Here is a 27,983-nt window from a genome sequence, read left to right as displayed (position 1 = left end):
TCGAGCTCAAACTTTCTTTTGTCACATTTATTTCATTTTTAAAAAATGACTGTTTTCCTGGGACAAAATGAAAAGTTCAGTTCATCAAAAATGTATACAAGAGATCTATAATCTATAGATCTATAATCAAGGGTTTTTTAACAGGAAGAAAAAGAATACATTTCTCTGAATTTTTTCATCTTGACTTATTCTGAGCATCATTTTCCCCTAAGAATTACTTTTACATTTAGACTAAAAGTAAAAAGACCATGTCATCTTCCACAGAAAAAGAAGAGAGAAGGGAGTCTGTCTGATCAACAGACAATCCTGGATGGGTACAGATGCATGACACTATCACACCCCTCCTGCATATTGGCAGCTCCAGGCCTGCAGAGTGGTGCAGTATTTGGTGTGGAAGTGTGGAAGAGAGTGAACAAGCAACGTGGTTAGAGGTATGGTACAGCAAATAGGATAGATAACCTGTCAGGCAGAGAAAAGGAGAAAAGAAGAAGAAACGGCTATGTGCTTGTCACTCATTAGTCCAGGGGCCTTTTTTCTCCGTGTTTCTTTGTAAATTCTTCAGCATTCTTCAAGAATTTTTTACGGTCCTTTGAGTACTCTTCTGCTAAGTCTGCCCTCAGAGGATGTTCTGGCTGAGGATCATTCACCAGTGCAATGAGGGACTGAATTACTGGAAAAGAAACAAAAAAAATCAAGTTTAAAATCAAACGCATTTTAAAGATAGCTGGTGATACTGTTGTTAAATACAAAAGTACTAGCAAAATGCAGACCACTCACCCCCCTTAAAAAAATTAACAATCATCTTATGAATTCAGTTCAACAGAGTTTAGATATACAATGCCAATTGGTAAAAAATATAAAAATTTTTTTTACAGAAATATATAGTAAATTTACGGATGATTCAGTTACCAGTTTCAAAGTACCGCAATATAAACACCTCGTGGATTCAAAACCACTAAAATATTCTGTCATTCTGCTGCTGCAGGGTCAGAGTATCTGTCATTCAATTGTTTTTTTTGATTGAGAATCAAACATTGGATGAAAAAAAAAACAAAAAAAAACGCTATTTCATTATTCATTTCATGAGACATTCAAAACATACATGTTTTTTGTATGTTTGACTTTATCCTTACACCGAAAATCACACAAGGCAAGCGGCGCTCCAGCCGCTTAATGTGCGGCTCAGATCTACCGCAGGTAGTGAGCTTTTCCACTATTCGCTCTGTTTCTTAGTGTCGTAGACGGTCTGTGAGGAGCAGCAGCTGTGGTCAACTCTCTGTTTATGTTTGCAGCAACTCTCAGCAATGGAGATACAATCAGGTCATTTGATTATTTTGCTATACATAAAAATAATAATTACAAACTGGTACTTTTTTAAAAATGTCCAAGGTTTTGGATTTAGATAATGCAGTAGAAAGACGTAAACCAATAGCCATGCATGAATTTTTAAATCTTTTTTTTTTTTTTATCCAAAGGAAAAGTAAAATTCACATCATAAGCTAATATTAAGTAGTTCCGTTGTTTCACACCGTCGGCACAAAACTGCAACTCCATCAGAAAGCAGGCCACAGCTTCACCGTTTCTGTCTTCTTTATTGCTGTCTGGTCTTCAGAGCAACGAGCTGCTAGCAGGTCAGCTAAATCACGGTCATTCTGCTGCAAAAGTTACTGCAAGTGTTCCTGCCGCGGCTCCTGATTAAATTCTTCTTAATCCTCTGTATGAGCAGCTCTCTGATAGCAGACAGCATGTCTGTTGTCCACAATCAATGAATGCATTCAGCTATTAATCAAATGGTTTCAGTGCCGTACCCTGCTTGGTGCTGCTATTTGTACCCTGAAGAAAGAATGGCAATCTGAGAACAGCCTGAGCCACACTGGATTTGCTAATGGAAAATGAATCTGGCTGGGGCAGACTGGGAGTAGAGGTGGGCTAGTGGAAAAACACTATGTGTGGATGGGTACCTTCAAGACAAGAGGCGCTCACGGCGCTCCCCAGTAGATGCTGTCCTGGGCAGTTGCCCATAAATAAACTGCCACTGTCCATCCCCCCGTGTTGGAAGCTCACAGTGCAGCCATAGAGGTAGGGATCCGACAGTACTGACAGCATTTCTGCCTGCTTTATTAGTTCTAGCTGCTGGCTCAAACAATGTGTTTGCGGTGGGCCTCCGTTACTTAACTTGTAGCTGATTTAACGTCCAGGATCTGTTGTATGGTGTAAAAATCAAGCCAAAATCACATGTGTAAAACAACATCCACACAACTGGAATACAGATTTGCTCAAGCTAAATAGAGATCTGCTTCCACACGCGCATCGCTTGCTCTCGCCTCCTCGTTCATGACTAATATTTTCTGCAGAAGTTAGGTGGATCCAGTTGCCATTCCATCTCTACGTATGACTGAGATAAAACAATAGTATCTCTACTATTGTTGTGATGACATGGTGAAGGCGGACTGTCAGAAAGACCAGGAGCTTCATAAATTTCCTTTAAATTACGTATGGTATATACACAATTTTAATAACTGAAGGTAACAGTTACTTAATTGTGCTATGCAATGGCACTATGTGATGAAAAATACATAGTAGTGCTGCTTTAAGACTTAAAGCAATAAAATGAGCTGCAACTTAAAATGTGCCGTAATGTGGCACACTGGATTATAAGGCACATAGAATAGACGCTACAGTAGAAGCTGGAGTTACGTTATGCATCCACTAGATGGAGCTGCACTAAAAGGAATGTCAACAAAACAGTCAGACTCCGGTCGATGAGGAGAGCCTTCTGCGACGTGGCCGGACGATGGTCACCCTTCTCCGTTTGCGCACAGCATGTTGGTGGAGAACGTGGTGCTAAATGACCTGCAGACGACCTGATTCTAGACGGTCAGTAGGTAGATAGGTCAGTCAAACTTTATTAATAGATTACAAACCAGCATTCTGACAACTATCCCAGCATGCACCGCGCGCTTCTTCTTCTACAGGCGAAAATGAAGTTGGCGGCTGCTTAACGTAGTTGATAGACCTGTTGTGGCTCAATATTGGTCCATATATAAGGCTCACCGGATTATAAGGCGCACTGTCGACTTTTGAGGAAATTGAAGGTTTTTAGGTGCGCCTTATAGTGTGGAAAATACGGTAGGTTGTTTGCAGCAACAATTGACTTAACCTATGGTTGTTTGCCAACCTCTCTTCCATCTTAGATCTTTACTATGCTGTTAATTTTAAACCTCAGAAATTCTCAAACATGGCTGGAAGTTTTAAGACTTCCTAACATAAAATTCTTGTTCTAGTTTTACTCACTTTGTGTGATTCTGCTGCAAAAACCACCCCAAAATAAGAAATATGTAAATAATGTCAGTGTGATTGATACAGGTACCAGTGTTCTAGTACTCAAGACCGATACCACTTTTTGATGGTCTCTGACTCAAACGCATTTGTATTCTGTCTTGTCTTCGTCTCGGATGTTGAGGACTCTGGATTTTATTTCAAGGCCACAACTGTGAAAATGATATTGCCCAATACATTTGTTACAACCTTGCTTTCATTGGATGCAAAACATACTGATTCAAATCCAGGCAATGTTTTTGTTAGAACCTTCACCCATCTCCAGCCCCTTTCACTAGCAAACTGCAACCCGAGTAAGCAAGCTGTGATTGTGTAATGCAGCCCCCCATGGCTTATCAGGAAAAATGATTGGTAGATGACGCAACAAATATGGGAGTACACTACATCCTGCACAACCTTGGCTATCCAGGGACTTGTGTTGTAAATCCATTTGTGACCATCAACTTGGCTTTCAGCACCATCAACCTACACATCCTCCACTGGAATCTTCCCCAGCTTACTGTGTCAGCCTCCCCCCTTACTTCCATCTTGGAAATATAAATTGTCTCATAGCCTGATCACCTCTCGTCTACATTACCCTGTTCTTTTTGGCCAAGCACAGAAAACCCTCCATAAATTACAATTGGTCCAAAATTCAGCTGCCCGCATCATACACAAACCTCCTCAATCACATCACACCTATTGTACGACAGTTCCATTGGCTTCTCATCCCCATCAACTACAAAATACTTATCCTTTTACTTTCAAAGTTCTTCACAACCTCGACCCTCCGTATCTTTTGGACCTCCTTCACATTGCTACATCCGCTCATACCCTCAGATCCTCCTCTTCTATTCATCTCACTGTTCACCCTGCCCATTTTGTTACTATGGAGAGTAGAGTTGTACTTAATGTTTATTGTCTTAATATTTAAAATTATGCAAGGTGACCTTAAGTGCCAATAACCCTGCATCTCCGGGATTATTCTCCCGCTGAGGGGAGCGTGTGCAGGATCAGGTAAGTTCAGAGTCTTGCCGACTTCTGATCACTTCTATTGGTGAAATGTTGCTTGATTTCAAAAACGTTCTCACTACAGAGAAAAAGTTAAATGTATTCAGCTTGATGATGACACAATGTGGATTATCTGTTGAGCTTGATGAATATTAATTAAACAGAATGGAAATAAAATGCAATTAAATGTCATTATTATCATTTGATGGACAACAAAAAACATCTAGCGCAACCTCTGTTCCAGACTACGAACATTTTTGTCCCCCTCTCCTTTCTTGAGTTTTTTTTTTCAGAACTAACTTATTGGTGTGTTACCACCACCACCTGGTATGAAGTGTGCTTTAGCAATCAGATGTTAGTGGGGGCCAGTGCCACCTGTGCACATGAAAAAAAAAATTTCGAGCGCTATCACGTTATAACGTGATACGTATCTCGTTAAAACGTGATAGTATCTCGTTAAAACGTGATACGTATGTCGTTAAAACGTGATACTATGTCGTTAAAACGTGATAGTTATCTTGTTAAAACGTGATACGTATGTCGTTAAAACGTGATACGTATGTCGTTAAAACGTGATAGTTATCTCGTTAAAACGTGATACGTATCTCGTTAAAACGTGATAGTTATCTCGTTAAAACGTGATATTTATCTTGTTAAAACATAATTTTAGGTCCAGGAAGTGGCGGTATTATGCTAGGCTAGTACAGTGGCTAACATGAATTGGTCAGGTTTCCTTTCATGTTTGGTCTACAACATGTAGAGATACGGATGCTGCTTTGCACTGTGGTTAAAACCATTAATAGCATGCGTACTCTGAGCAACCTGAGTGAAGTTGGCCCCCCCACCTTCTTCAAATCAGACAAAATTGGTGTCAAACGTTTGTGCTACGTTTGTGCTGGTTTGTGCAGCAAAAATTTTCGTTTGTGCCGCTATCATTTTAAAGATATAAAGAGATGTTTCTAGAGGTCATCCAAGGTCAACCAGCCCCCCCATCTTCTTCAAATCAGGCAAAATGGGTGTCAATCAACTCGGCTATGTTTGTGCTGGTTTGTGCAGCAAAAATTTTCGTTTGTGCTGCTTTGGCTTTGAAGATATTAATGAAAGTGTAAAGGTCAAAAGGTCAACCAGCCCCCCCACTTTCTTCAAATCGGACAAAATTGGTGTCAAACGTTTGTGCTACGTTTGTGCTGGTTTGTGCAGCAAAAGATTTTCGTTTGTGCCGCTATCATTTTAAAGATATAAAGAGATGTTTCTAGAGGTCATCCAAGGTCAACCAGCCCCCCCATCTTCTTCAAATCAGGCAAAATGGGTGTCAATCAACTCGGCTATGTTTGTGCTGGTTTGTGCAGCAAAAATTTTCGTTTGTGCTGCTTTGGCTTCGAAGATATTAATGAAAGTGTAAAGGTCAAAAGGTCAACCAGCCCCCCCACTTTCTTCAAATCGGACAAAATTGGTGTCAAACGTTTGTGCTACGTTTGTGCTGGTTTGTGCAGCAAAACATTTTCGTTTGTGCCGCTATCATTTTAAAGATATAAAGAGATGTTTCTAGAGGTCATCCAAGGTCAACCAGCCCCCCCACCTTCTTCAAATCAGGCAAAATGGGTGTCAATCAACTCGGCTACGTTTGTGCTGGTTTGTGCAGCAAAAATTTTCGTTTGTGCCGCTATCATTTTAAAGATATAAAGAGATGTTTCTAGAGGTCATCCAAGGTCAACCAGCCCCCCCACCTTCTTCAAATCAGGCAAAATGGGTGTCAATCAACTCGGCTACGTTTGTGCTGGTTTGTGCAGCAAAAATTTTCGTTTGTGCTGCTTTGGCTTTGAAGATATTAAAAGAAAAGTTTCTAGAGGTCATCCAAGGTCAATGAACACCTGTTCATGGTGAAAACTGTGAATTTCATTTAAATATATATAACCTATGAACATGAATAATTAAATTTGAACCTGGAAGAAATTCATTTCATACTAGGTCTTATTTAGAATGAACAGGTAGGTACAACCATAGACATAATATAAGAATAGACCCTCATGGACCGCTCTCGCCTATTGCCGCTGACAAGATTTAGGGCAGCCATCTTGGAGCGGTACTCCACTCCACTCAGCGTTATGTGTCTGGCAGGCACATAACATAATGTATTTAATCGATCATAACACACTTTTTTGTTGCTGGAAACCTTATTCAAACATCTATCAAAGCTACATTTATAAACAATTGTATTTTTTAAATATTTTTTTATTTCCATTGATACATAGTTCAGCCTATTTAAATATGCTTATTGGGGAAAACAATAGAATAGGAATAGAATATTCTGATGTTGATGCATTATGAGCATTTTACAAACCACACAGCCGTTCATAATTTATTTAATAAATTATTTAGTAATAGCAATACATATTCATATGACTATACAAACACAAATAAAAATGATTAATAATGACGCAAATAAATAATGATTAATAGGGTCTAACCCTACCTACTCTTATATTATGTGTATGGGTACAACACCTCTCAAAACAATCTCGGTGACCTGTATCGTAGCTTCTGATCACTAGAGGGTGCTATTAGACAAACTGTACATTTGAAATACAAAAAATAAGAATAAAACCAAATGTGCTTGGCATCTACTCAGCCATTTTGAGCTTAATGTTATGATCAAGAGCAATCATCAACACTTCTTTTTCTCTGAACATAATACTAAGATGACAGGGTGTTATGTTAGTTGATAAAGGTCTTTCAACATGGATAACACCAAAAATACCATTTACTGTATCAGAAGGGCAACATTCAGTGCTTGGTGACATAAAACATAAAGGTTTAATGTAGTGTTCTTTAAACAAATTAATCTTTTATTGTAGAATGTTGTTGAATATTATGTGCTATGAATTGTAAAGCCAGATAATCAAGATAAATAAAAGTCACTTGTAAACAATTGTGATCATGAGTTTGTTATAATGAAATAAGTGAAGCTTCCCTGATTTAAGGTTTCAATAATGTTTTCAAAGCAAACCATTGACATCAAAAAGTTTAAATTTAAATTTTTATCTTCAAAGCCATAGCAAAACAGCACAAAAATAATCAGGTTGATTGACACCCATTTTGTCTGATTTGAAGAAAGTGGGGGGGGCTGGTTGACCTTTTGACCTTTACACTTTCATTAATATCTTCAAAGCCAAAGTAGCACAAACGAAAATTTTTGCTGCACAAACCAGCACAAACGTAGCCGAGTTGATTGACACCCATTTTGCCTGATTTGAAGAAGGTGGGGGGGCTGGTTGACCTTGGATGACCTCTAGAAACATCTCTTTATATCTTTAAAATGATAGCGGCACAAACGAAAATTTTTGCTGCACAAACCAGCACAAACGTAGCACAAACGTTTGACACCAATTTTGTCTGATTTGAAGAAGGTTGGGGGGCCAACTTCACTCAGGTCTCTGAGCAGGATCCTAAACAGAACGGGACTGCACCGAAGGAAACGTCAGTCCGGTCCTCTAGCTGTAGCGGCGTTCCTGACTGTCTGGATCGAAGCTCAAGTTGGCTTCCGATTGTAGCTTCTGATTTGGGAAATGGCTAAAGGGAGATTATAACCGAGGCTCAGACGTATTTGCTGAACAATTTCTGTTCAGATTTGTTTTAACAGTACACTTGCTGAACTACGGCTGTTCGTAACCAAGCAACCGAAATCAACAGAAGGCTCGATAGTGGCAAAAGACAAAACTAGATCCTGTTAAGCATTCTTCAAAATAAAAGACTTCCTCTCTCCAAAATAAATCATACATAAAGCTTTGAATTTAATGGGCTCTTTGCACCTAAGGCGTTGACGTCACATCTCCAGGAGCTAATGCGGCTCACTTTTTTCCGCTTTGAGTTACCATGACTGGTAGAAAAGACTAAGTCGTATTTCAGATGCAAAAAAACAATACTATTAACATTGTTGTCTTCCTAATATAATGGGCTTTTAAGTTTTCGTTAATTTCCAAGCGATCCTGAATTAAGAAGATGGCTTGTAAATATCTGTTGCTACCAGCTAACACCGCACAGCAAAGTTTGCAGCCTTCACTTCACTCCGGATCAGCCTAAAACTACCGGGGATACGGATGGTAAATAAAGGAGCCTCCCTGAGTTATTTCCATGGAATCACTTCTATATTCAGCCTGAAAGAGTTTATGGGAACGAGAGAGCAGACCAGAGCCAGACAGCCGAGCAACTGATCCGCCTGTACATACTGCTGTAAACACCGTCCTATCTGAGCTCTTCACAAGAAACATGCAAAGGTAATAAAACGAAATAACATGGAGACATGAAGCAACACGGTCATATTTTTCTAAAAGCAGCAACTTTGAACCTGAACAGCTGAACCAGATCTCTGACACCAGAGCTGCGCTACTGTCAAGCTATGAGGCTTGTTGAGCTTCGTCAGGCTTCGGAAGTAAAAAGTCCGAACCGTAACCTCCCCGTTAGTCTGTGACACTAACGACAATAAACACACATAATATACTTGAAAATAAGATAAATACATTGTCTGTTAGAATGTTTAGATACTTAAATAGCACATTTTACAAGAACAATGTCCGAGAATATTGCCTACTAGCATAAGCTAACGTTAATGTTAGCCACAAAGTTTAAGTAAAACTCACCTTCGTGTCAGTGAATGTATAACGAGGCGAACATCTTAAAACCTTTCTCCAGCTGACTTGTTGGGGCTTCGGATCAATGTACAAACCTTGGCCAAGCCCTGAAAGCACCTAATGTAAATGATGTTTGTATTGGATCGGAAACAATCGAGCCGCTTTACCCCGAACGCGGAAGCTGAGGTGCAAAGAGCCCATTATTTTTCACGTCACCTTTTGGAATTGTGTACAATCAAGTTAAATTCGGTGAATAATAATAATCATGTAAATTATACTTAACATATGACTTGACATATGACTGTAAATAAGTAACTAATCATGGAAATTATATTTAACATATAAATGTTAAGAAATCATTTGTTCTGCTTTAAAAACGAACATACATCGACACTTCAAATCTGGAGTGGATTATTCTAATCTACGCTAATGGCAGAATATTTCAAACCTAGTTTGTGATTTGTGAAATCTTTATCTGAATTGAAACCTCAGTAATGAGAGATTTAAAAATATGTTTGCATCTGGAATGCATTAGAAATAAACTCCTATCACATTTACAATATTTGTTATTATTTTAACCTTCTGTTTTCTTTCACTTTTTTGTCCTAGAGCACCTGCCTTTTTGTGTGGCTTACAAGGATCCATCAGCTGGGATAATAATGCCAACAACTTTTCAGATTCCGATTTATAGTGATGCAACATAGCATCAGAGATGAATAATCTATTCCAGATCAGAAGTGTCTAAGTATGTTAGCTTTAAAAGTTTAATAGTTAAAGATGCTACTCATCTCCTTAATTTGTCACATCAATATTATAAAAATTACAATATTGCCAAAATTCTTATATGTTTTCCAATCAGTTTCAATTTCCTCACTCCCCTTCTTCTTTAAGGAGCTAAATATAACTTTTTCCAACTTCACTTAAATGGTAAACGCCCGAGAATGAAACTGTCTGTCTTATATCAGCCATATGACAGAGGGTGTTAACAATTATCAAACCTATTATGTTATTTCAACCCAGATCAGGGCAGCAATGTTTTACTTTACTGCCAGACAGCCCCCAGCATGGGTTACTATTGTGTCCCACTGGATCTCTATTGCTATAGACTTGTACATGTACTCATCAGGCAGGAAAAGGTCAATTAAGCAAACAAAATACCCATTTCTGAAAAATACAATGATGATCTGGCAAAAAACACTTGATTATTTGGGAGAAATGCAACAACTATCCGATGTAATGTTCATCCATGTAGAGCAGGATTTAAACTGCTAAGGATATAACTAAAGTGTCTGATCTTTTTTCAGGGAAGGTATTTATGTAACTTGAAGAAATTAAAAACAAACATGATATTCCTACAAAATATTTCTATAACCATCTTCAAGTTCAGAGTTTTATTTTATCAAAGCAACACAATAATCTTTATCTACCCTCTTTGTCTCCATTAGAAAACATTATTTTAAGTCACCTATATGGTAAAGGAGAGGTGTCTCTTCTTTGCTCCTTGTTTGTCGACAAATATTAAAAATTGTTGACCAATATTTGACAAATATTATTTTATTTTTTTATTTTATTTATTTTATTTTATCAGGTAAACCCCGTTGAGATACACATCTTATCTTATTTTCAAGAGGGACCTGGGTAGAAGTCTGCAACACACAGCAACCTGGTTACAAAATAAAATTAATTAATGCATATGCAGAAGTGTAAAACAGTAAAAAAGAATTTAAAAACAGTGACACTGTTTAATAGAATCTCGTCTGTTTTTAAGAATCGCTCGAAATAAGTCCAGTGAAACCAGCTTTGACATCTTTATTTCAGACTGGAGCTGTTTCCAGGCTGTAGGAGCCATCACACTAAAAGCTTGCTTCCCTTTTTCAGTTCAGAAAAGTGGAACATGTAAAAGAAAAATATTGTTAAAACGTAAAGAATGGGAATTAACAGACCTATGTAAAAGAAAGTTTAAGGATGCTGGAGCCAAGCCGAGTAGAGATTTATGAATCACGATCATTAGGTGATTGTTTCTCAGGACGCTTAAAGGAGGCCATTCAGCTTTTGCTGATTTATGATTTATTTTGGAGAGAGGAAGTCTTTTATTTTGAAGAATGCTTAACAGGATCTAGTTTTGTCTTTTGCCACTATCGAGCCTTCTGTTGATTTCGGTTGCTTGGTTACGAACAGCCGTAGTTCAGCAAGTGTACTGTTAAAACAAATCTGAACAGAAACTGTTCAGCAAATACGTCTGAGCCTCCGTTATAATCTCCCTTTAGCCATTTCCCAAATCAGAAGCTACAATCGGAAGCCAACTTGAGCTTCGATCCAGACAGTCAGGAACGCCGCTACAGCTAGAGGACCGGACTGACGTTTCCTTCTGTGCAGTCCCGTTCTGTTTAGGATCCTGCTCAGAGTACGCATGCTATTAATGGTTTTAACCACAGTGCAAAGCAGCATCCATATCTCTACATGTTGTAGACCAAACATGAAAGGAAACTTGACCAATTCATGTTAGCCACTGTACTAGCCTAGCATAATACCGCCACTTCCTGGACCTAAAATTATCACGTTTTAACAAGATACGTATCACGTTTTAACGACATACGTATCACGTTTTAACGACATACGTATCACGTTATAACGTGATAGCGCTCGAAATTTTTTTTTTCCTGCGTGATAGCAATGCGCTTCCGTAAGAAAGAAAAACAAGCGATCGCAACTTACTTTCTCGAGATCCTGAGAAACATTCTCAAGATCTGTGAAATGTTTGAAAAATTGCGAGTTCCTTTTTTTTTAAAAAAAAAAAAAAAAAAAAAGGAACTGAAGTAAATAAATAAATAAATAATAGAATACCAACTACTTGAGTGATCGGCAGCAGTAGGACAGTCTGGACAGCATAATGTTCTGCACAAAATCCACCAGCACAAACACTCCAAAGAAACATGCTCTCTCTCCCCACAGCCCTTCTCCATCAGGACAAGGAGGTCATATTGCCGTCACCGCTCTGATTCAAAACAATTATGAGTCTGTGTACAGACAGAAGGTGGATCAGCTGGTCTACTGGAGCAGTGACAACCACCTGAAGTTAACCCTTTCAAGATTTTACCATCGTCAAATAATAGGGACCCACGTTCTCTCTAGAACTGTGGTGGTGTTGCCAGAAAGACAATGTCCAAAAGAAAATCCAGCAAAGGTTAAAGTTCCTGCAGGTGCCTCAGGTACTGCTTGTCATCTTTGATACCGCTATTATTCTGTATTTTGCATGTCTGTCCTTTTATAAATAACCTCTACAAAGCCCTCTGTGTTACATTTGTCTGAATGAAAAACTTTGATACTGGGATACTTTCTTTTTCTCAAATGAACCCATTTAGTTAAAGACTTCCTTCCATGGGTGACCACGACAGCTTTCATTTTACAGTCAACACCAGTGCTGTAAGTGGTGCAGTATGCTACTTTGCTTGTAGATTTTACTTATCAGTGCATCAGGACATTTTTTGTTGTAACAGGTCAGTCTGTTTTTCCCCATTGATGCACTCCCTGAATCTGTGGAAAAAGCTGTTTTTTATTTGTTAAAAAAAGTTTAAAGTATCCAATGAATTTTGTTCCACCTCACAATTGTGTCCCACTTGTGGATTCTTCACAAAATAATAAAATGATTTTATTATTAAGCCTGAAAAGCAGCAAAAGGTTGAAAAGTTCAACCTTTATGTACTTTCGCAAGGCAGTGTACATAAACCTTAACCCAAGAAAGGGTATTACTAATCAAAGGAAACTAAACGGAAATCCACAAAGAACAAATGCAAGAAAAAACTAAGAACCTAACTAAATACAGAGGAATAAACCTATATGGCAAGGCCTTTTGAGCAATAATTAATACAAGGGACTATGAATATGGTAAAAACAAACTGTTTTCAGATAAAAGGTAAGATAATATTGTTGAAGTGCCATGGCTTTGTTGAGACCACATCTAATGCTAAGAACATATTTTACAGACCATAACAGTAATAATAAGGCAGAGATTCTTGAGAATAGGGACAAAACAGGTCCTATGGATAAAGCACAAAATTTGAATAAAATATACACAAAATATAATTTTTTCAAATATCTGACTCAACTAACCTGAGTCATGTGAGCACAACAATGTATATTTTCCTGGTATTTGCTGAATGTTTTTTATTTTAAACATTGTAGTCGGTGGATGATGCCTGTAAAAGCCCTTGTCCCAGAGCAGAAATCAATACATTATAATAGTTTAAAATAATTAAAGAAATACTAAAATTATATATTGTGACAATTAAGTATAAGTAGTCATATAAATAATTATAGAGGTATCAATAAATTGAATTAAAAATCATTTTATATATTTTCCAACTCCATTGAAATGTGTCCCTAGTTTTTGTCAACACCGTCAGAAATGAAAAGAATGTAAAAAAATCAGGCATTATTGGGGGGCACCAGAACTTCTGAGGACCCCATGACGTCGTCTTTTCTCTTCCTTTGCTGAGAGGGCTAGTTAGCTCCGGTTAGCTTAAGTTATTCTTTAGTTTTTTCTTCTGCTTTATCCCTAAGTTGCTTGTCACAACCATGATGTGTCAACTCCATAACTGATTTTGTGAAATAAAAATAAAAAACTTTTTTGGTAAACTGTAAAGATTTCATGGACCTGACGAGCTACAATATGGCCTCCTTCAGAATAACATCATATAAATTGAGGTAGTTTGGCTTTTTGTCAACTCCGTCAGAGTTTTTGACTCTTTTAGTGAAATTGTTAGGAATTAAATGTGCAATTAATTCATTTTAATGTATTTTGCATAAATTTCATTACTTCACATGTACCAAGTTTTTCATTTTACTCACTAGTTTGTAACCACCTTCAGTTCTATGTCAACTCCGTCAGATGGATTTTTTGTTGTTTTTCGTTTTAAATAATCTTTCTTTTGTTTCTTGAGAAGCATTTGTCTGTAAAATGAGTAAAAATATCACTAATAGGGTCATTAAAAATGATTTTTTATTTGTTTTTGTCAGATGGTGATGACAACTTTCTAGGTCAGGTCGATTAAAAATGTAATTTAAAAAAAAAATGTTGCAACTGGGAGCCTGCACCTTAGCATCTTTACATTTCCTAAACATTATTTGTCATATTTGCATACATAAGGTTGAGAAATAACAAAAAAAAATTATGGGAAACTTAAAACCCATTTTGTCCCTATTCTCAAGAATCACTAAAGGAATTTATTCATGTTTTAAATTAGATTTTATCTTGTATATTTATTTCGTTAATATTATGTTTCATGTCAGTTTCAATGTCATGATGCTATAAGTGACTCCATTACACTTTCAATTTAACTCATTAGGATTTGATTAAGAGCCTGTTCTTTGTCATTTCTGTACAGTAAAACTATTGATTTATAAATCAATAGACAGGTCTTTGTAAAGGTACAATGCAAGTTTATGTCCAATATTTATGGCATTAAAAGGCTCAGGAACTTTTATTTTTCCACCTAAAGCACTGGTTTTCACAGTGAATGCCACATGAGTGAAATTTTATAGATGATACTCTGACATCCCGTTCTACTGAAGTCAGCACAGAGCTGCACCACAGGAAAATGTCAAAAACACCAAAGAGAAGATGAGTTATGATTGACATAGTTGCAGTTCTAGCAATGCTTTAATGTTGCAGAACACAGATTTTTGAAAATAGTTTGAAGTTTAAACTAGCATTGTTGTACATTTTTTATCTGGCCAATGTGGCCAGATAAAAAAAATTATCTTTTACACCTTTTATCTGGGCAGGTCAGATAAAAGTTAGTTGCTAAATCTTGTTAGTTTTAAGATTTAGTAATTAACATCAGAACAAGAAAGCTGATAGAGTTTGAATTGATTTGTTTTGTGCCACAAAACAAATCTTTGCATATTCAGTGCAAAGTAGCCTACGTCTTCTTTGAAGGGGGGCAGTCAAGTGACCTGGATAATGGACAGAGGGGTGGTGGCCCAAAAAAGGTTGAGAGACATCAAGTGCTTTTTAAACATGTTTTCAAAGAAACAATAAGAAAATAGCATTAATTGACAAACAAAAAACAAACAAACATTTTATTGGTAAAATAGCTCAGCTAGCTTCATCAGGTAGCTCAGATAAGCTATGATAAAAAAAGGCACTTTTATCATGTGGTACCACTAACCTTGGTCAGTTTTGGTAGCGGGCTTCCAGTTCTCAGCACTAATCACAGGCAAGCACACCTGACCTTTCTCATCGATGTTGGGGTGATAGATCTTTGTCTTGAATGTGATTTTGGGAGGCTTGAATGGGTACTCGGTTGGAAAAATGATTTCAATCCTGAATGCACCTTTGTCATACGGTGGATTGTCCTGGAAGAAAAGGTAATGATTAAAACTATAAATCCAAATTAAGGCAAATCAGCCTAGAAAAACAAAAAGAGACAACTTCTTACAGGAACAATAAGCCCTTGCCATGACAATAGGTTTGATTCCTCAACTTGAATGTTTCTGAAGTTCTTCATCCCAGATCTCCGAATCTCTTCAAGTTCCTAATAAACCAAACACGACACATATTATACATTAAAAGTCTCAACTACAAATGCTGTGATCAATCGACGGATAGAAACATACACACAAACTAAGAGGCAATCTAAGGAAGACACAAAAAATAATCTATGGAAAAAGGAAACCAGACTGAGGAAAAAATTTAAACTGACAGAATGCCACAGAGGCAGGTCAAGTCAAAGAAACCAAGAGAACCACAAGAAGCAGTGAAAGAAGCAAAGCAAGGAAGATTGGTGACAACATCAGACTCTTCTTAAACAGAGATGATTTGTCCACATAAATAGAACAAAGCTGAGGAGGTCATAAGCGGTGGACAAATTAACAGAAAAGGTTCCTCCCAGACAAAAAGAAACCAGCCCTGAATGTATCATGCTCCCAGTTTAAGCATGAGGCCAAAGGTAACTGATATAGAGAAACGTGCCTGTAAAATTCACAAGAATTATTCAAGTTTAAAAAAAAAGCACCATCTTGAAATTATAGATACATTATCTGTTACTGATGTAATGGCTTTATTCATCTGTAATTAAGAAAACACTGATTGCATGTGTTTTCTTAGTAGGTAGATGTGAAGCCTACAAGAATCTTCCTAGCCCTTCAACTAACAATTATATTTATCAATTATTGTGATGACTAATCAGATTAAAAAAACTGGCACATTTCACAGATTTTTTATTTTACCATTTAAGCCTTTTTTAAGTATACAATATCAGAAAGACAATAACAGATGCAGAAAATAATTCAATTTATTTTAAAATAATATAACTTGGCTAAAATCCAATAAAATAGCATTCTTTTAGTTTATTTGTTAAAAAGGAAGTGTCTACAGCTAAAATCAAACAAACAAAAAAACACTTCTAGCAATGTGAAAAGCTCGGCCCCTTTTGCTTCACTTCTCTCAGTACAGTGTGGGGTTAAGCTTTTGACCACTTCATAACTGATTGAAATCTTTTGGTAACACTTATTTTGAAGGGCTGTGCATAACACTGTCTTAAACATGGCATAACACCTGTCATGAACATGAAGGAGTCTTCATGAATATTTATGACTGTTGTCATTAAGTGTCATTTGGCAAATGACACTTTTAATACAAAGTTGACACTGTTTAAAATGTCTTGTCATTATTTTGGAGAAAAATATCCTTGTTATGACAACTTGACATTAACCAAGAATCATCATCTGTCATAAATATATCCAGCAGGTGTGTTTTACCAAACTTTATAAAGTTATGTATTTTTGCAGGATTACATTATCCTCTCAATTCTAGTTAATCTTAACTGTGACAGTCCTGAAACCATTATAGTTTTGTCATTAATATTTTCCCTTACACACTGGAACACACTGAACTAGTTACGGATATCATTAAGTCATCAATATTTCCCCTAACCTCAAGTAAGTAATAATGAGGTTGTTATGTCTTACTACACTGTCAAAAGCTTTAACCACTAGGCCTGTCACCATTGCAAATTTTGCTGGACGTTAAAATGTCCCAGAACTTATTGCGATAATGATATTGTTTTGAGACCATTTTCAAGTAATGTGATAGTAATAATGGCATAATAAAAATGCAATAACACATTTTCAAGGATCAATAAACTTTAAATTCTTATAAACATTTAAACGCTGGAACTAGAGGACACTGGAAATATCCAAAGTAATAATTTTAAAAAACCCAACAGAAACAATGAATAAAATGAATTCTTAGGTCTCTCTAAACAAAATTGTCTTTCAAAACAGGGGATAGTTGAGATCAAAGCACCAGACTGAAGACCAGTTTTGGTGGAAAGAAAGAGAAAAGAGAAGAATGATAAATGAAGAATTTGAAAATTATTGAGTTTCTTGTCATTTATTGTGCAATTACTTTTATTTTTTATTGTGACAGGAGTACTAACAACACAGTCTTTAATATTTCCCCCTACCTGAAATAAAGTGGAACAAAAAAGATTTCATTAAGTTTTATTACACTGTCAAATTTAATAACAGAGTCATTAATAATTTCTCTTACATAAAGTTAAGTTTAGCAAGTAGCAGCGATCCGCGGATGAGCGATCCGCCCCAAGGTAAACTTCAGAGATCAAGCCGCCCACTGAGGCGCCAGAGATCTGATTGGTGGGCGCTCCCTGTTCAGTGGATCAACTATAAAAACTATAAACCCATCTTTCTTTCAGGAATAATTCTGACCTGCCAGTAAAATGCCACACACACAGTACAGACCAAAAGCTTGGACACACCTTTTCATTCAAAGAGTTTTCTTCATTTTCATGACTATGTACTAAACAAAAAAGTGTAAAACAACTGAAAATACGCCTAGTTTCTTCAAAGTAGCAACCTTTTACTTGTGATTACTGTTTTGCACACACTCTGCATTCTCTTGATGAGTTTCAAGAGGTCGTCACCTGAAATGGTTTTCACTTCACAGGTGTGCCCTGTCAGGTTAATAAGTGGGATTTCTTGCCTTATAAATGGGGTTGGGACCATCAGTTGTGTTGTGGAGAAGTCAGATGGACACACAGCTGATAGTCCTACTGAATAAAGTGTTAGAATTTGTATTATGGCAAGACAAAAGCAGCTAAGTAAAGAAAAACGAGTGGCCATCATTACTTTAAGAAATGAAGGTCAGTCAGTCCGAAAAATTGGGAAAAGTTTGAAAGTGTCCCCAAGTGCAGTCGCAAAAACCATCAGGCGCTACAAAGAAACTGGCTCACATGAGGACCGCCCCAGGAAAGGAAGACAAAGAGTCACCTCTGCTGCGGAGGATACGTTCATCCGAGTCACCAGCCTCAGAAATCGCAGGTTAACAGCAGCTCAGATTAGAGACCAGGTCAATGCCACACAGAGTTCTAGCAGCAGACACATCTCTGCAACAACTGTTTAGAGGAGACTATGTGAATCAGGCCTTCATGGTAGAATAGCTGCTAGGAAACCACTGCTAAAGACAGGCAACAAGCAGAAGAGACTTGTTTGGGCTAAAGAATACAAGGAATGGACATTAGACCAGTGGACATCTGTGCTTTGGTCTGATGAGTCCAAATTTGTGACCTTTGGTTCCAATCACCATGTCTTTGTGTGACGCAGAAAAGGTGAACGGATGGACTCTACATGCCTGGTTCCCACCGTGAAGGATGGAGGAGGAGGTGTGATGGTGTGGGGGTGCTTTGCTGGTGACACTGTTGGGGATTTATTCAAAATTGAAGGCATACTGAACCAGCATGGCTACCACAGCATCTTGCAGCGGCATGCTATTCCATCCGGTTTGCGTTTAGTTGGACCATCATTTATTTTTCAACAGGACAATGACCCCAAGCACACCTCCAGGCTGTGTAAGGGCTATTTGACCAAGAAGGAGAGTGATGGGGTGCTGCGCCAGATGACCTGGCCTCCACAGTCACCGGACCTGGACCCAATCAAGATGGTTTGGGGTGAGCTGGACCGCAGAATGAAGGCAAAAGGGCCAACAAGTGCTAAGCATCTCTGGAAATTCCTTCAAGACTGTTGGAAGACCATTTTAGGTGACTGAAGCTCATCAAGAGAATGCCAAGAGTGTGCAAAGCAGTAATCAAAGCAAAAGGTGGCTACTTTGAAGAACCTAGAATATAAAGCATATTTTCAGTTGTTTCACACATTTTTAAGTATATAATTCCACATGTGTTAATTCATAGTTTTGATGCCTTCAGTGTGAATCTACAATTTTCATAGTCATGAAAATAAAGAAAACTCTTTGAATGAAAAGGTGTGTCCAAACTCGTAAAGGCTAGCGACCCGCCAGGCTTATAATACACTAGGGGAAACTCTGTAAATTCTATTATTATTACATGTACTATTCTTAGTACAAGTAAAATAATGACGAGAGCTGAACACAACTTCTGACCAAATATTTGTTTGGCAGAAGTTCCAACCACTGTTATTACTAATGCAAAACGTAATGTATATTTTTAGGCACACGAGTGTATCTTTTCACTTAATGAGCATTCTGAAGGATTTCCAACCAGATACTCTGGTACAGTGACTTCTTCTGTACCAGAAGTCACTGTACCAGTCACTGTACCATGGCTCGTCCTCATAAGTCTCCTCCACACCTGTAGCATGTCTTCAGTAGCGTCCTTTGTCCCCTTACCATGTATTCTTAGGCAAGTTGGCAAAGCAAAGAACACAAGCACCACGTCGCATCCGTCAAGCTGCTAAATAAAACACCCAAAGGGTAACTTTGACTAATATAGTTGCTTACCATTTGCCAAATTAAAATTGGAGGGAAAAATCTATTTGCCTGCCTCCAAAAATGTTTATGAATAAGGGCTAACCTTACAGTTATGGAGTTTGATAACTTTAGCTAACATTAACTTACAGGAAGCTAGCATTAGCTTGAATCACTGAAAGCTAACCTTACCAAGAAGAAAGTCAATGTTTTCTTCTCAAAGACAATCTAAAATTAATAAGACGCATACCTTATAAATCTATTAGACGTACTTCTTTGCACACTGGAGGTCTGGCCGAGTGTTTTAATCTGTGTTCGCTGAAGTGACCCAATTCCGACTTTTTTGCCGGGGCTGTTCACACTGCCAGTAAATGCAACCTGTATGTGTTCTGCAGTGTGAACGGGCAAACGACCTGAAAATATCCCACATGCGCACTAGAGGGCGCAATAGCGGCAGCGTTCTCAGTGTTCTGCCAACCGCCATAAAAAGAAGAAGTGCTCAGTGTTTGCGGAAGTAAACATGGAGGCAAACAGTGGAGCTTAGCTTACATATTTGAAGTTGTCCGGCCGGAGCAGCACATTAACAACGTAATCCTCATATTGTCTGTCATAGTTGTTGTTTTTCTTCCCTCTTGCACGTATCAGGACACAGAATAGTGAGATTTGTTGAGAATCAGTGACGTTCAGTTCGAATGAAGGCGATCTGGACGTTAAGTCGCATTTGAATTGGATACGTATCGGATACGGGTCACATTCGAAAAAGAATCCGACCTGTGCTGTTCAGACTGCCATGAAAAGATCGGATACAGGTCGCATTACGTCAAAAAAATCGGAATTGGGTCACTTCAGGCTGCAGTGTGAACGCACCCTGAGTAGCTGTGGTAATGTGCCTGGAAGTATGTTGCATGTTTACGTTAATTAGGTGAATTTATCATTTTTTAATTTCGCCAGATCACATAGTATCATTTATAACTAAAATAAAATAAACAGTTAATCCAGGCGATCGGCAGAGATCGGCCTCATTGGTGATCAGTATCAGAATGGGCAGCAAAAAACCTGATCGGAGCATCCCTACTGATGACCAATTAATTAATAGCAAGTAAAAAGAATATGATATAAGAAAATGATTATCACAGGACAAACCAACTTTAGACAACTGGATGGATATAACATTTAACATATAGATGGAAACAAATAGCCTCTCTCAATTACAAGGCAGAATAATTTTATCTGTGGTGGCAAAGTTGGGTAGAATGTGTAGAACTCTAAAGACCCAATTTTATTTTCAGAGACCAAAGTTGATTAAACTACCCTTATGGTTCACTCTCCTATAATAGGTATACCTTATAATTACTTGATACTATGCTTTTGGTTGGTGTATTTTTGTTATTTAGTTTGTTTTTACATTACTAACTATTTCAGTTTTTCTTCTTTTATATTCTATTTTTCACTCCCACCTTCAAAATCTTTCCCAGGTAAGAGGAGTTCAATCAATCAATCAATCAAATTTTATTTGTATAGCACATTTCAAAGTGCTTTAAATAATAAAAAAAACAGCAGTTGTATCTTTGTATTGTTTATCATAAGGTAATGGTCAACTTGTCCTTCTCAAATGCTGAAGTTGGCTATGTGATGTTGAGGCTAAATGTTATGTAACATTTGTTTCCTTGGGAATCAATAAAAATAAAAATAAAATAAAAATAAGATCAGAAGTCTAAATATCTGTTGTAGGCTGAGTGTCTGTGGATGTGTGTCTCAAAATTTGACTGAACAACTCAAGTAATACAACATCTGAGAAATATTGCCAACTCTGCAAATTATATTGTGGCCTCAACTGCTGCATCGTGTTTCACAAACCTTGGTCCTGAATGACTGAAAATAGTTTGTCATCCAATGCCATCCCAGAACCCCTTCATTACTGATTATCCTACAAGCTCTCTGCACAATATATGAATAAGCCTGATTGAGTGATTTCACCTGATAGTACTTGTAATAGTTTTTTTTCCCACAACATCATGAACTCCTTAACTTTCTTCAAAGTAACTGTTCTTTTCAAAGCTTGTGTGAGCTCACAGTGGATCACAGACTGGCCCTTTGCTAGATTGTTAAGCCTCAGGCTTGGTCTTGGTGAACAAAATGGGTCAAAGCCAGGTCAAGACTCTATAGTTTTTCTCAAAATTACAAAAATACTCCCTTTTATTTCCACCTGCAGACGAACAACAAGATCTGAATTAAAAGCAACATAGTGATCCCAGCACAGCTGCAGTCCACCATCTCAGAAACAATTAGGCCTGTCACGATAACAAATTCTGCTGAGCGATTGTCTAAAAAATTATTGTGATAAACGATAATATTGTTTCAAGACCTTTTGACACTGATTTAATGGAAATGACGTAATAATGCATGCAATTTCCTGCCATAGATGGATACATTTTATTTTCAAAAGAACACATAACACTGGAACTGATAAACTAAATTAACAAAAACAAAAATAAAAAGGATTCTCAGTCTCCATTAACAAAAAACGTACTTGAATAAAAAGTAAACAACATAAAGCCAAAGTGGAAATAAATACTGCATTCAACCAAAAGAGTGCAGATTATGAAGTTTGTATATTATATTGACCTTCAGTAATCACTAGATTTAAATAGAGAAGATGAGCACATCCGACCACCTAATGCTGTAGTTCACACTACACGATTTTTTGCCCCCATTTTCCCCTTACGACAATCTTAGAACGTTGGCTGTTCTAAGATTGTCGCTGGTGATTTCGTAACCGATCATCCTGTAGTGTATGGTGTGTTTCGGTAGATTGTTGTGGCCGCTCTGATCTAAATCAGGGGTTTTCCCCGACTGGGAGCTTAATGCTGAATGTGACAGGTAGCCAATCAGAAAGCGCGGATTCTCCTCCATGCTTTCTGAGGGGAAATTATGAGAGGAATCCCAAACAGCTGACCTTAGGGTCCAGCGGACATCGGAGATGATATGTGGAAACAACATTAATATGTATTCAACATTTCATGCAAAGAATATGGAAATGACAAGAAGAGGAGTTGGAGCCAAATTGCTACCGCAGTTGATAAACCCGGTAACTTTTCAGCTGTTCTTCGTTAACGTGACATAAATAGGTTATAATGATTTTCATTCAGTCAGAACTTTATGCTGACTCTAGCCACATGCATTGTAGCTAGATTCTAGTAAAGCATTGATTAATGCCTGATTTTAAAATTAGTTAATTGGGCTTGTAGCCATTATTTTGTGCCCATTGTTTGACACGGCACGGTCAAACCCGATCAAACTGTTATACCTAGGATTTCTGTCGGTTAATGCGTCTCTCAGGTTTTGAAAATGGGCCGACAACTCGTATAGTGTGCGCTGGACATTGCACTAAGGAAATGAGGAAGGGAGGGTCAGTGGAACACCAGAGTCGATCCCTTTTTCATTCAGTGCCATCAAGAGAAAGAAAAAACGGCAGGAAGAGACGATAACGCCGATAATTAAAATGAGGTCGATAGCTTTAATTTATCATGCGATTAATTGATTTATCGTTTATCGCGACAGGCCTAGAAACAATACAACTTACTGCTAATGTCTGCAAAACTGTGTTGCATGTGAATGCTTACAACAACAGCTGACATTTGGTCCTTCAATTTAAAAGAGCACGTCTGAATGATAACAAGCAGTGCGACCTAGCTTTGGCTGCGCAAACACCTGCAATCTTATGATGACCATTATTAGTTCAATACTAAGAATAGTGTTGGTTGAGTAATTGACAACATTTTCATTAATTTTTGCATTTTACAGTACATAAAAAGCAATGTCCTAAAATATTTGTCTAAGACAAACATTCGGCCTCAACCTGGGTCTTCACTTCATCCCTGGCTTGCAGTGGCTCTTGTGCTGACTGCAACCTCAGTATGTTCCTTGTGAAGCTCCCCCAGATTCTTAGATGGATTTTTCCAGGTGCACTCTCCAACCACATTCTTTCTTTCCACTCAAATTTCTATGCATGGATAGAGCACTCCAAGAACAATTAACCTCTTTATCAGTGGTCTCGAACTCAAGTCCTCCAGGGTCAGAGGACTGCAGTTTACACCCTTGAATTAAACTGCTACACTGCCTCACTTATAGGTATGAGCAATATAAACGGCATACAGTAGAAACGATAGAAATTTTCCTACGGTAGCGATCTGCAATCTACCGCCTAACTGCGGTAATGCTTGTTGATGATGTAACCAGCCTGCATCAAAACAGAGCCAACAGGAAGCAGTGCGGCTGATAGCACAAGGGAAGAGCTCATTAAAAAGGCAGGTGCAAAAAGGGAGGTTAGGAAATACAACATAGTTTTACTACCTTAAAACAACGCATGTAGTTAGCCGAGTACCAGCAATGCAGCTGACTACAATTTCCAATCACAAAAGGAAGGAAAAAGCAGGATTTGGAAGACAATGGAAGACAATGGAAGACAATGGTCTTCCTTGAAACATCAACTCCAGTTCAGGCCAGCAGACCACCAGAGATCCCTGATGACATCACCAATTATTTTTCTCCCCAATGATTTTGAACCTTGTGTTTATTGCAATGCTTATGTTAGTTTGCAACAAAGCTTGTCTCCTGATGCTTTGGAATAATGCATCATACAGTTGTTCTAGACACAACGAAACATTTGGAAGAAGCTCAGCAAATAGAAAATGAAGAAGCTTGTGTTTAAAGAAGGGTCTCACATTAACAAACTGTATGTGTCTGTGCTTTAAATGCTTATTTGGTTAAATATGCATTTAAAGCATATTTGTTTTTCATTCAGTGAAGTTATTGACAGTGGGTATCCAGAAATTTTGCTCAAGTAAGAGTAGCAATATTTTATAGCAATATAATATTATCCAAAGCTGGTGTATATAACTTTTATAAAAATTATGTTTTTACTATTTGTCAAAAATGTCACCATGTTGTGACAGCATGAGACAGATAATCTGTGAAAAAAAAATCAAGCTTCTCCACCCTCCACCTCCTTCCAGTGGTCCTACTGTACTGCTCCCAGTCAAAAACAACTAATCAGAGCTACAGGGAAGGTCAATCCTCATGTGTGAGCTGCTTAATGGTGGAGAAATAACTGTTTATCATCAGTTACCATGGTAACTAGTCTGAGCAGTTGTGGCAGAGCAGGCTAAGCTGCATTACTTATAAAATAAACAGTCACTGCCAAACCTGACAATTTTGTCAATTGCCAATTAATTGCCAGAATCATTGGCAGAATATTCTATTACTAAAATAATCATAGCTGCAGCACTACACACAATAAGAATCTATTCTCTTTCTGAGGTCCAGACTAAATTCTTTTCTCATTTTCTATTGGCATGATGCATTTGCTTCTTACCAAAATAGTCAGATGTTCAAGTGACACTGGCCCTGCTAATCAGAGTTTAGGGATGCACAATACTGGATTTTTGGTCGATATGTCGATATACTAAAACTTATTTGGCCGATAACTGATACCAATATTTTTTCTTATACCTACTTACTGAAACAATGACTTTCTCTACTGTGTAAATTAAAATATTGCATTCTTTGCCAATTTAGCCTGCTATCAAATGCAAATGCTAAAAAGAAGGATGAACATGATGTAACACTTTGAACTTATTATGTTTAATGACAAATTTATTCATAACATCTGCTCTCTCTAAGACAGTAACAATACTCAAACAGTAAGTCTTCACAAAACTAAACTCTACTTGTTCACAAGCAAAAAGCACATCAGTCATGCATTAACGCTTAGCAGTTTATGATGCTGTGCTGCAGGACTCATTGTCACTGGTTTATCATATAAAAACAACGGCTTTTATATCAGTGAATTATTTTGACGGTATGGCCAATGTCCAATATTAAATTTTACAGCTAATATCAGCCGATAGACACCATGCTGATAATATTGTCTATACCTACCAGAGTTCCTTACATAAGTTTTGATCCTGTTTGACTAACCTCCCCACCCCAGACACCTAAACATTAATTGAATGTTTAGGTGTGTTTTTAAAGTGAATTGAATGATCAATTATATCTTGGAAGTACAAAAAAGCAGATAATATGATCCTTTTGGCCTCATCAGTTTTGTTTTCTTGTTACAACTCAAACACATCAAAAATTATATACTGATCAAATTTTTGGTGATTTTGTCTTTTGGAGGAATAAATTGTATGAACAGATTTTATCTAGGTATTTTCCTAGGTAATAAGAGTTTATGTGACTTCATCAAGTGACTAATAACTCTGATAGTCATGTGACCCTCAATACAAAAAGACCGCATTTTTGAAAAAACAGTGTTTTGTAAAACAAAGTGCACCACAGTTGCTTAAACAAAACTCCACGCAAAAGAATAAATGGAAGTTCGTTTCCATAATGTTAAACTTCCTACCCAGGATTCACAGCTAATAACTATCCTGTAGGGTGTGATCGACTTAAACCACCGGAGTTATGAATTATTACCATCTTAGAATAATAAACTGCCTAACCAGTCTCGCACTGAAATCATATACGTTTGGACAAAAAAAAACAAAAAAAAAACATCAAATTTCCACGACTTCTTTAATCAAAGCACCGGTGCAACCGATACCCAATCGTATACAAAATCCATAAAATGGATGTCTTAGGAGGGCTAGCTATGAATTTACTGGCCTCCTCGCAGATCACCACAACGTTACTGCCTGGCTGGACGACCAGCATGACCTCTCGTCAACCGAAGATTTAAAGATTAAGACAGTAAGTACAGCATTGAACTGTTTCATTAGTTTGTATGCTCTTAGACACAATGTGATCACGAAGTTTGGCCCCAACAAGGCATCTACATATTAAGAAGAATGCATCATAGAGTTCAAACGGAAACGTTTACCTTGGCCAGCCTTCTGCTCGCCGCCATCTTGAAGTCGTTGTGTTGTTCCCAGAATGCACAGCGCCCCCCCCCACCCCCCCAAAAAAAAAAAAAAAAAAAAATCTTCTTCTTCTTAGTGTTTATTGGTAGTTGGCAAACATTGAAGTTCTGCATTACTGCCACCAACTGTTATAGACTGAGGACCATAATGTCACTTTACATTGGTAAATTAGTAATTAGTATACTTACTAAGTAGTGAGATGGAATCATCCAAAGAACTTAAATACACAACATCTTTTAGTAAGAAATTTAAAAAGATGGGGAAGCGTTTGGGTACTGTAAATCAATTAAATTTCAACTGCAACAACACACATCAATACACATCTCAAGTGAAGGTACTCAGAAAATTGAGGTTACAACCAAAATTAGACTGAATTTATCCCTTTATGCTCCTCAAGGAGCATTTTTGAGATCTTGGGCCAGATAGGTAGAAGAGAGTGAGAGAAGACCTCAGCATACATTTGTGGACAAAAACAAGGAAAACAAAAATATAATATTTAAGAGAAGCGTGTGTGTGTGTGTGTGTGTGTGCGTGTCTGGGGTGGGGAGGTTATAATTTGGGGTTGAGGAGGGTAAAATAGTTTTTAGCTCCATATGTTATCTGCAAGGATGAGCGTGTTGGATGGCTGGATGAATATATGATTAGTGTTATATCAGAAACTGTTACTTTGATTCTTTCATGCATGAAAGATGCATGTTTAAGGAATTCTTGAATCTCCTGTGATAGCCATTCTGGGGTACTTAAAAACATGCTCTGGCAAAGGACTGCCTATTTCCACAAAGCTATAATCAGCTACATCTGTCTAAATTTTCCAATACAGAATGTTAATCCTTCCTAACAAATATTGAACAACTTGTTCTGAAATATAAAGAAACTTGTGATTGTCAACTTCTAACTGGGGAGCATAATGGCAATTAATTCTCATCTCTTAACAAAGCTCTGGGTTAACATTGGCCCACTGCAAAATTTTATAGACATTTCTATGAGGATTATAAAGAACTACTCCACTTTATTTTATTTATTTTTTTCATTTTTAAATATTGTAATCTCCCACTTGCTATAAGACATGGTATCAAAATCTAAATTCCTAAATCTAATAAAGACTGCAGAATAGGGATCTTCAATTCCAGGCCAGATCTGTGTCCTGCAATTTTTATATCTGTCCATGCTTCAACACTCCTGAGTCAAATAATGAAGTCATTAGCTGAACTCTGGAGAACCTGGCTGCATTCTGAGAAGGTAATGCAGCCATTTGATTCAGGTGTGTTGGACCAGGAATACTTCTAGAAGTTGCAGGACACTGGCTCGAGGCCTGAATTTGAGATCCCATCTCCTCCAGTGACAGAAAACAGAAGACTAATT

At 37.5% G+C, this 27,983-nt stretch overlaps 1 protein-coding gene across 1 annotated transcript; it reads right to left on the bottom strand.

Moving 5' to 3' along the window:
• Nucleotides 1-12: 12 nt before the first annotated feature.
• On the bottom strand, nt 13-26,670 carry ube2l3b (ubiquitin-conjugating enzyme E2L 3b). The gene is made up of 4 exons (XM_088009198.1): nt 26,582-26,670; nt 15,398-15,493; nt 15,128-15,314; nt 13-670 (listed from the first exon to the last, which is right to left on the bottom strand). Exons 1-4 carry the CDS (start codon nt 26,606-26,608, stop codon nt 516-518), a joined length of 465 nt encoding a protein of 154 aa, XP_087865324.1. The 5' UTR covers nt 26,609-26,670; the 3' UTR covers nt 13-515.
• Between the last annotated feature and the right edge of the window lie 1,313 nt (nt 26,671-27,983).

The sequence above is a fragment of the Poecilia mexicana genome, unplaced genomic scaffold, assembly GCF_051168715.1.
Source record: "Poecilia mexicana isolate PSO_F unplaced genomic scaffold, ASM5116871v1 scaffold_9, whole genome shotgun sequence".
NCBI lineage: Eukaryota > Metazoa > Chordata > Actinopteri > Cyprinodontiformes > Poeciliidae > Poecilia > Poecilia mexicana.
Note: the sequence above shows the minus strand (reverse complement) of the source record. Positions and strands in the feature narration are given on the sequence as shown.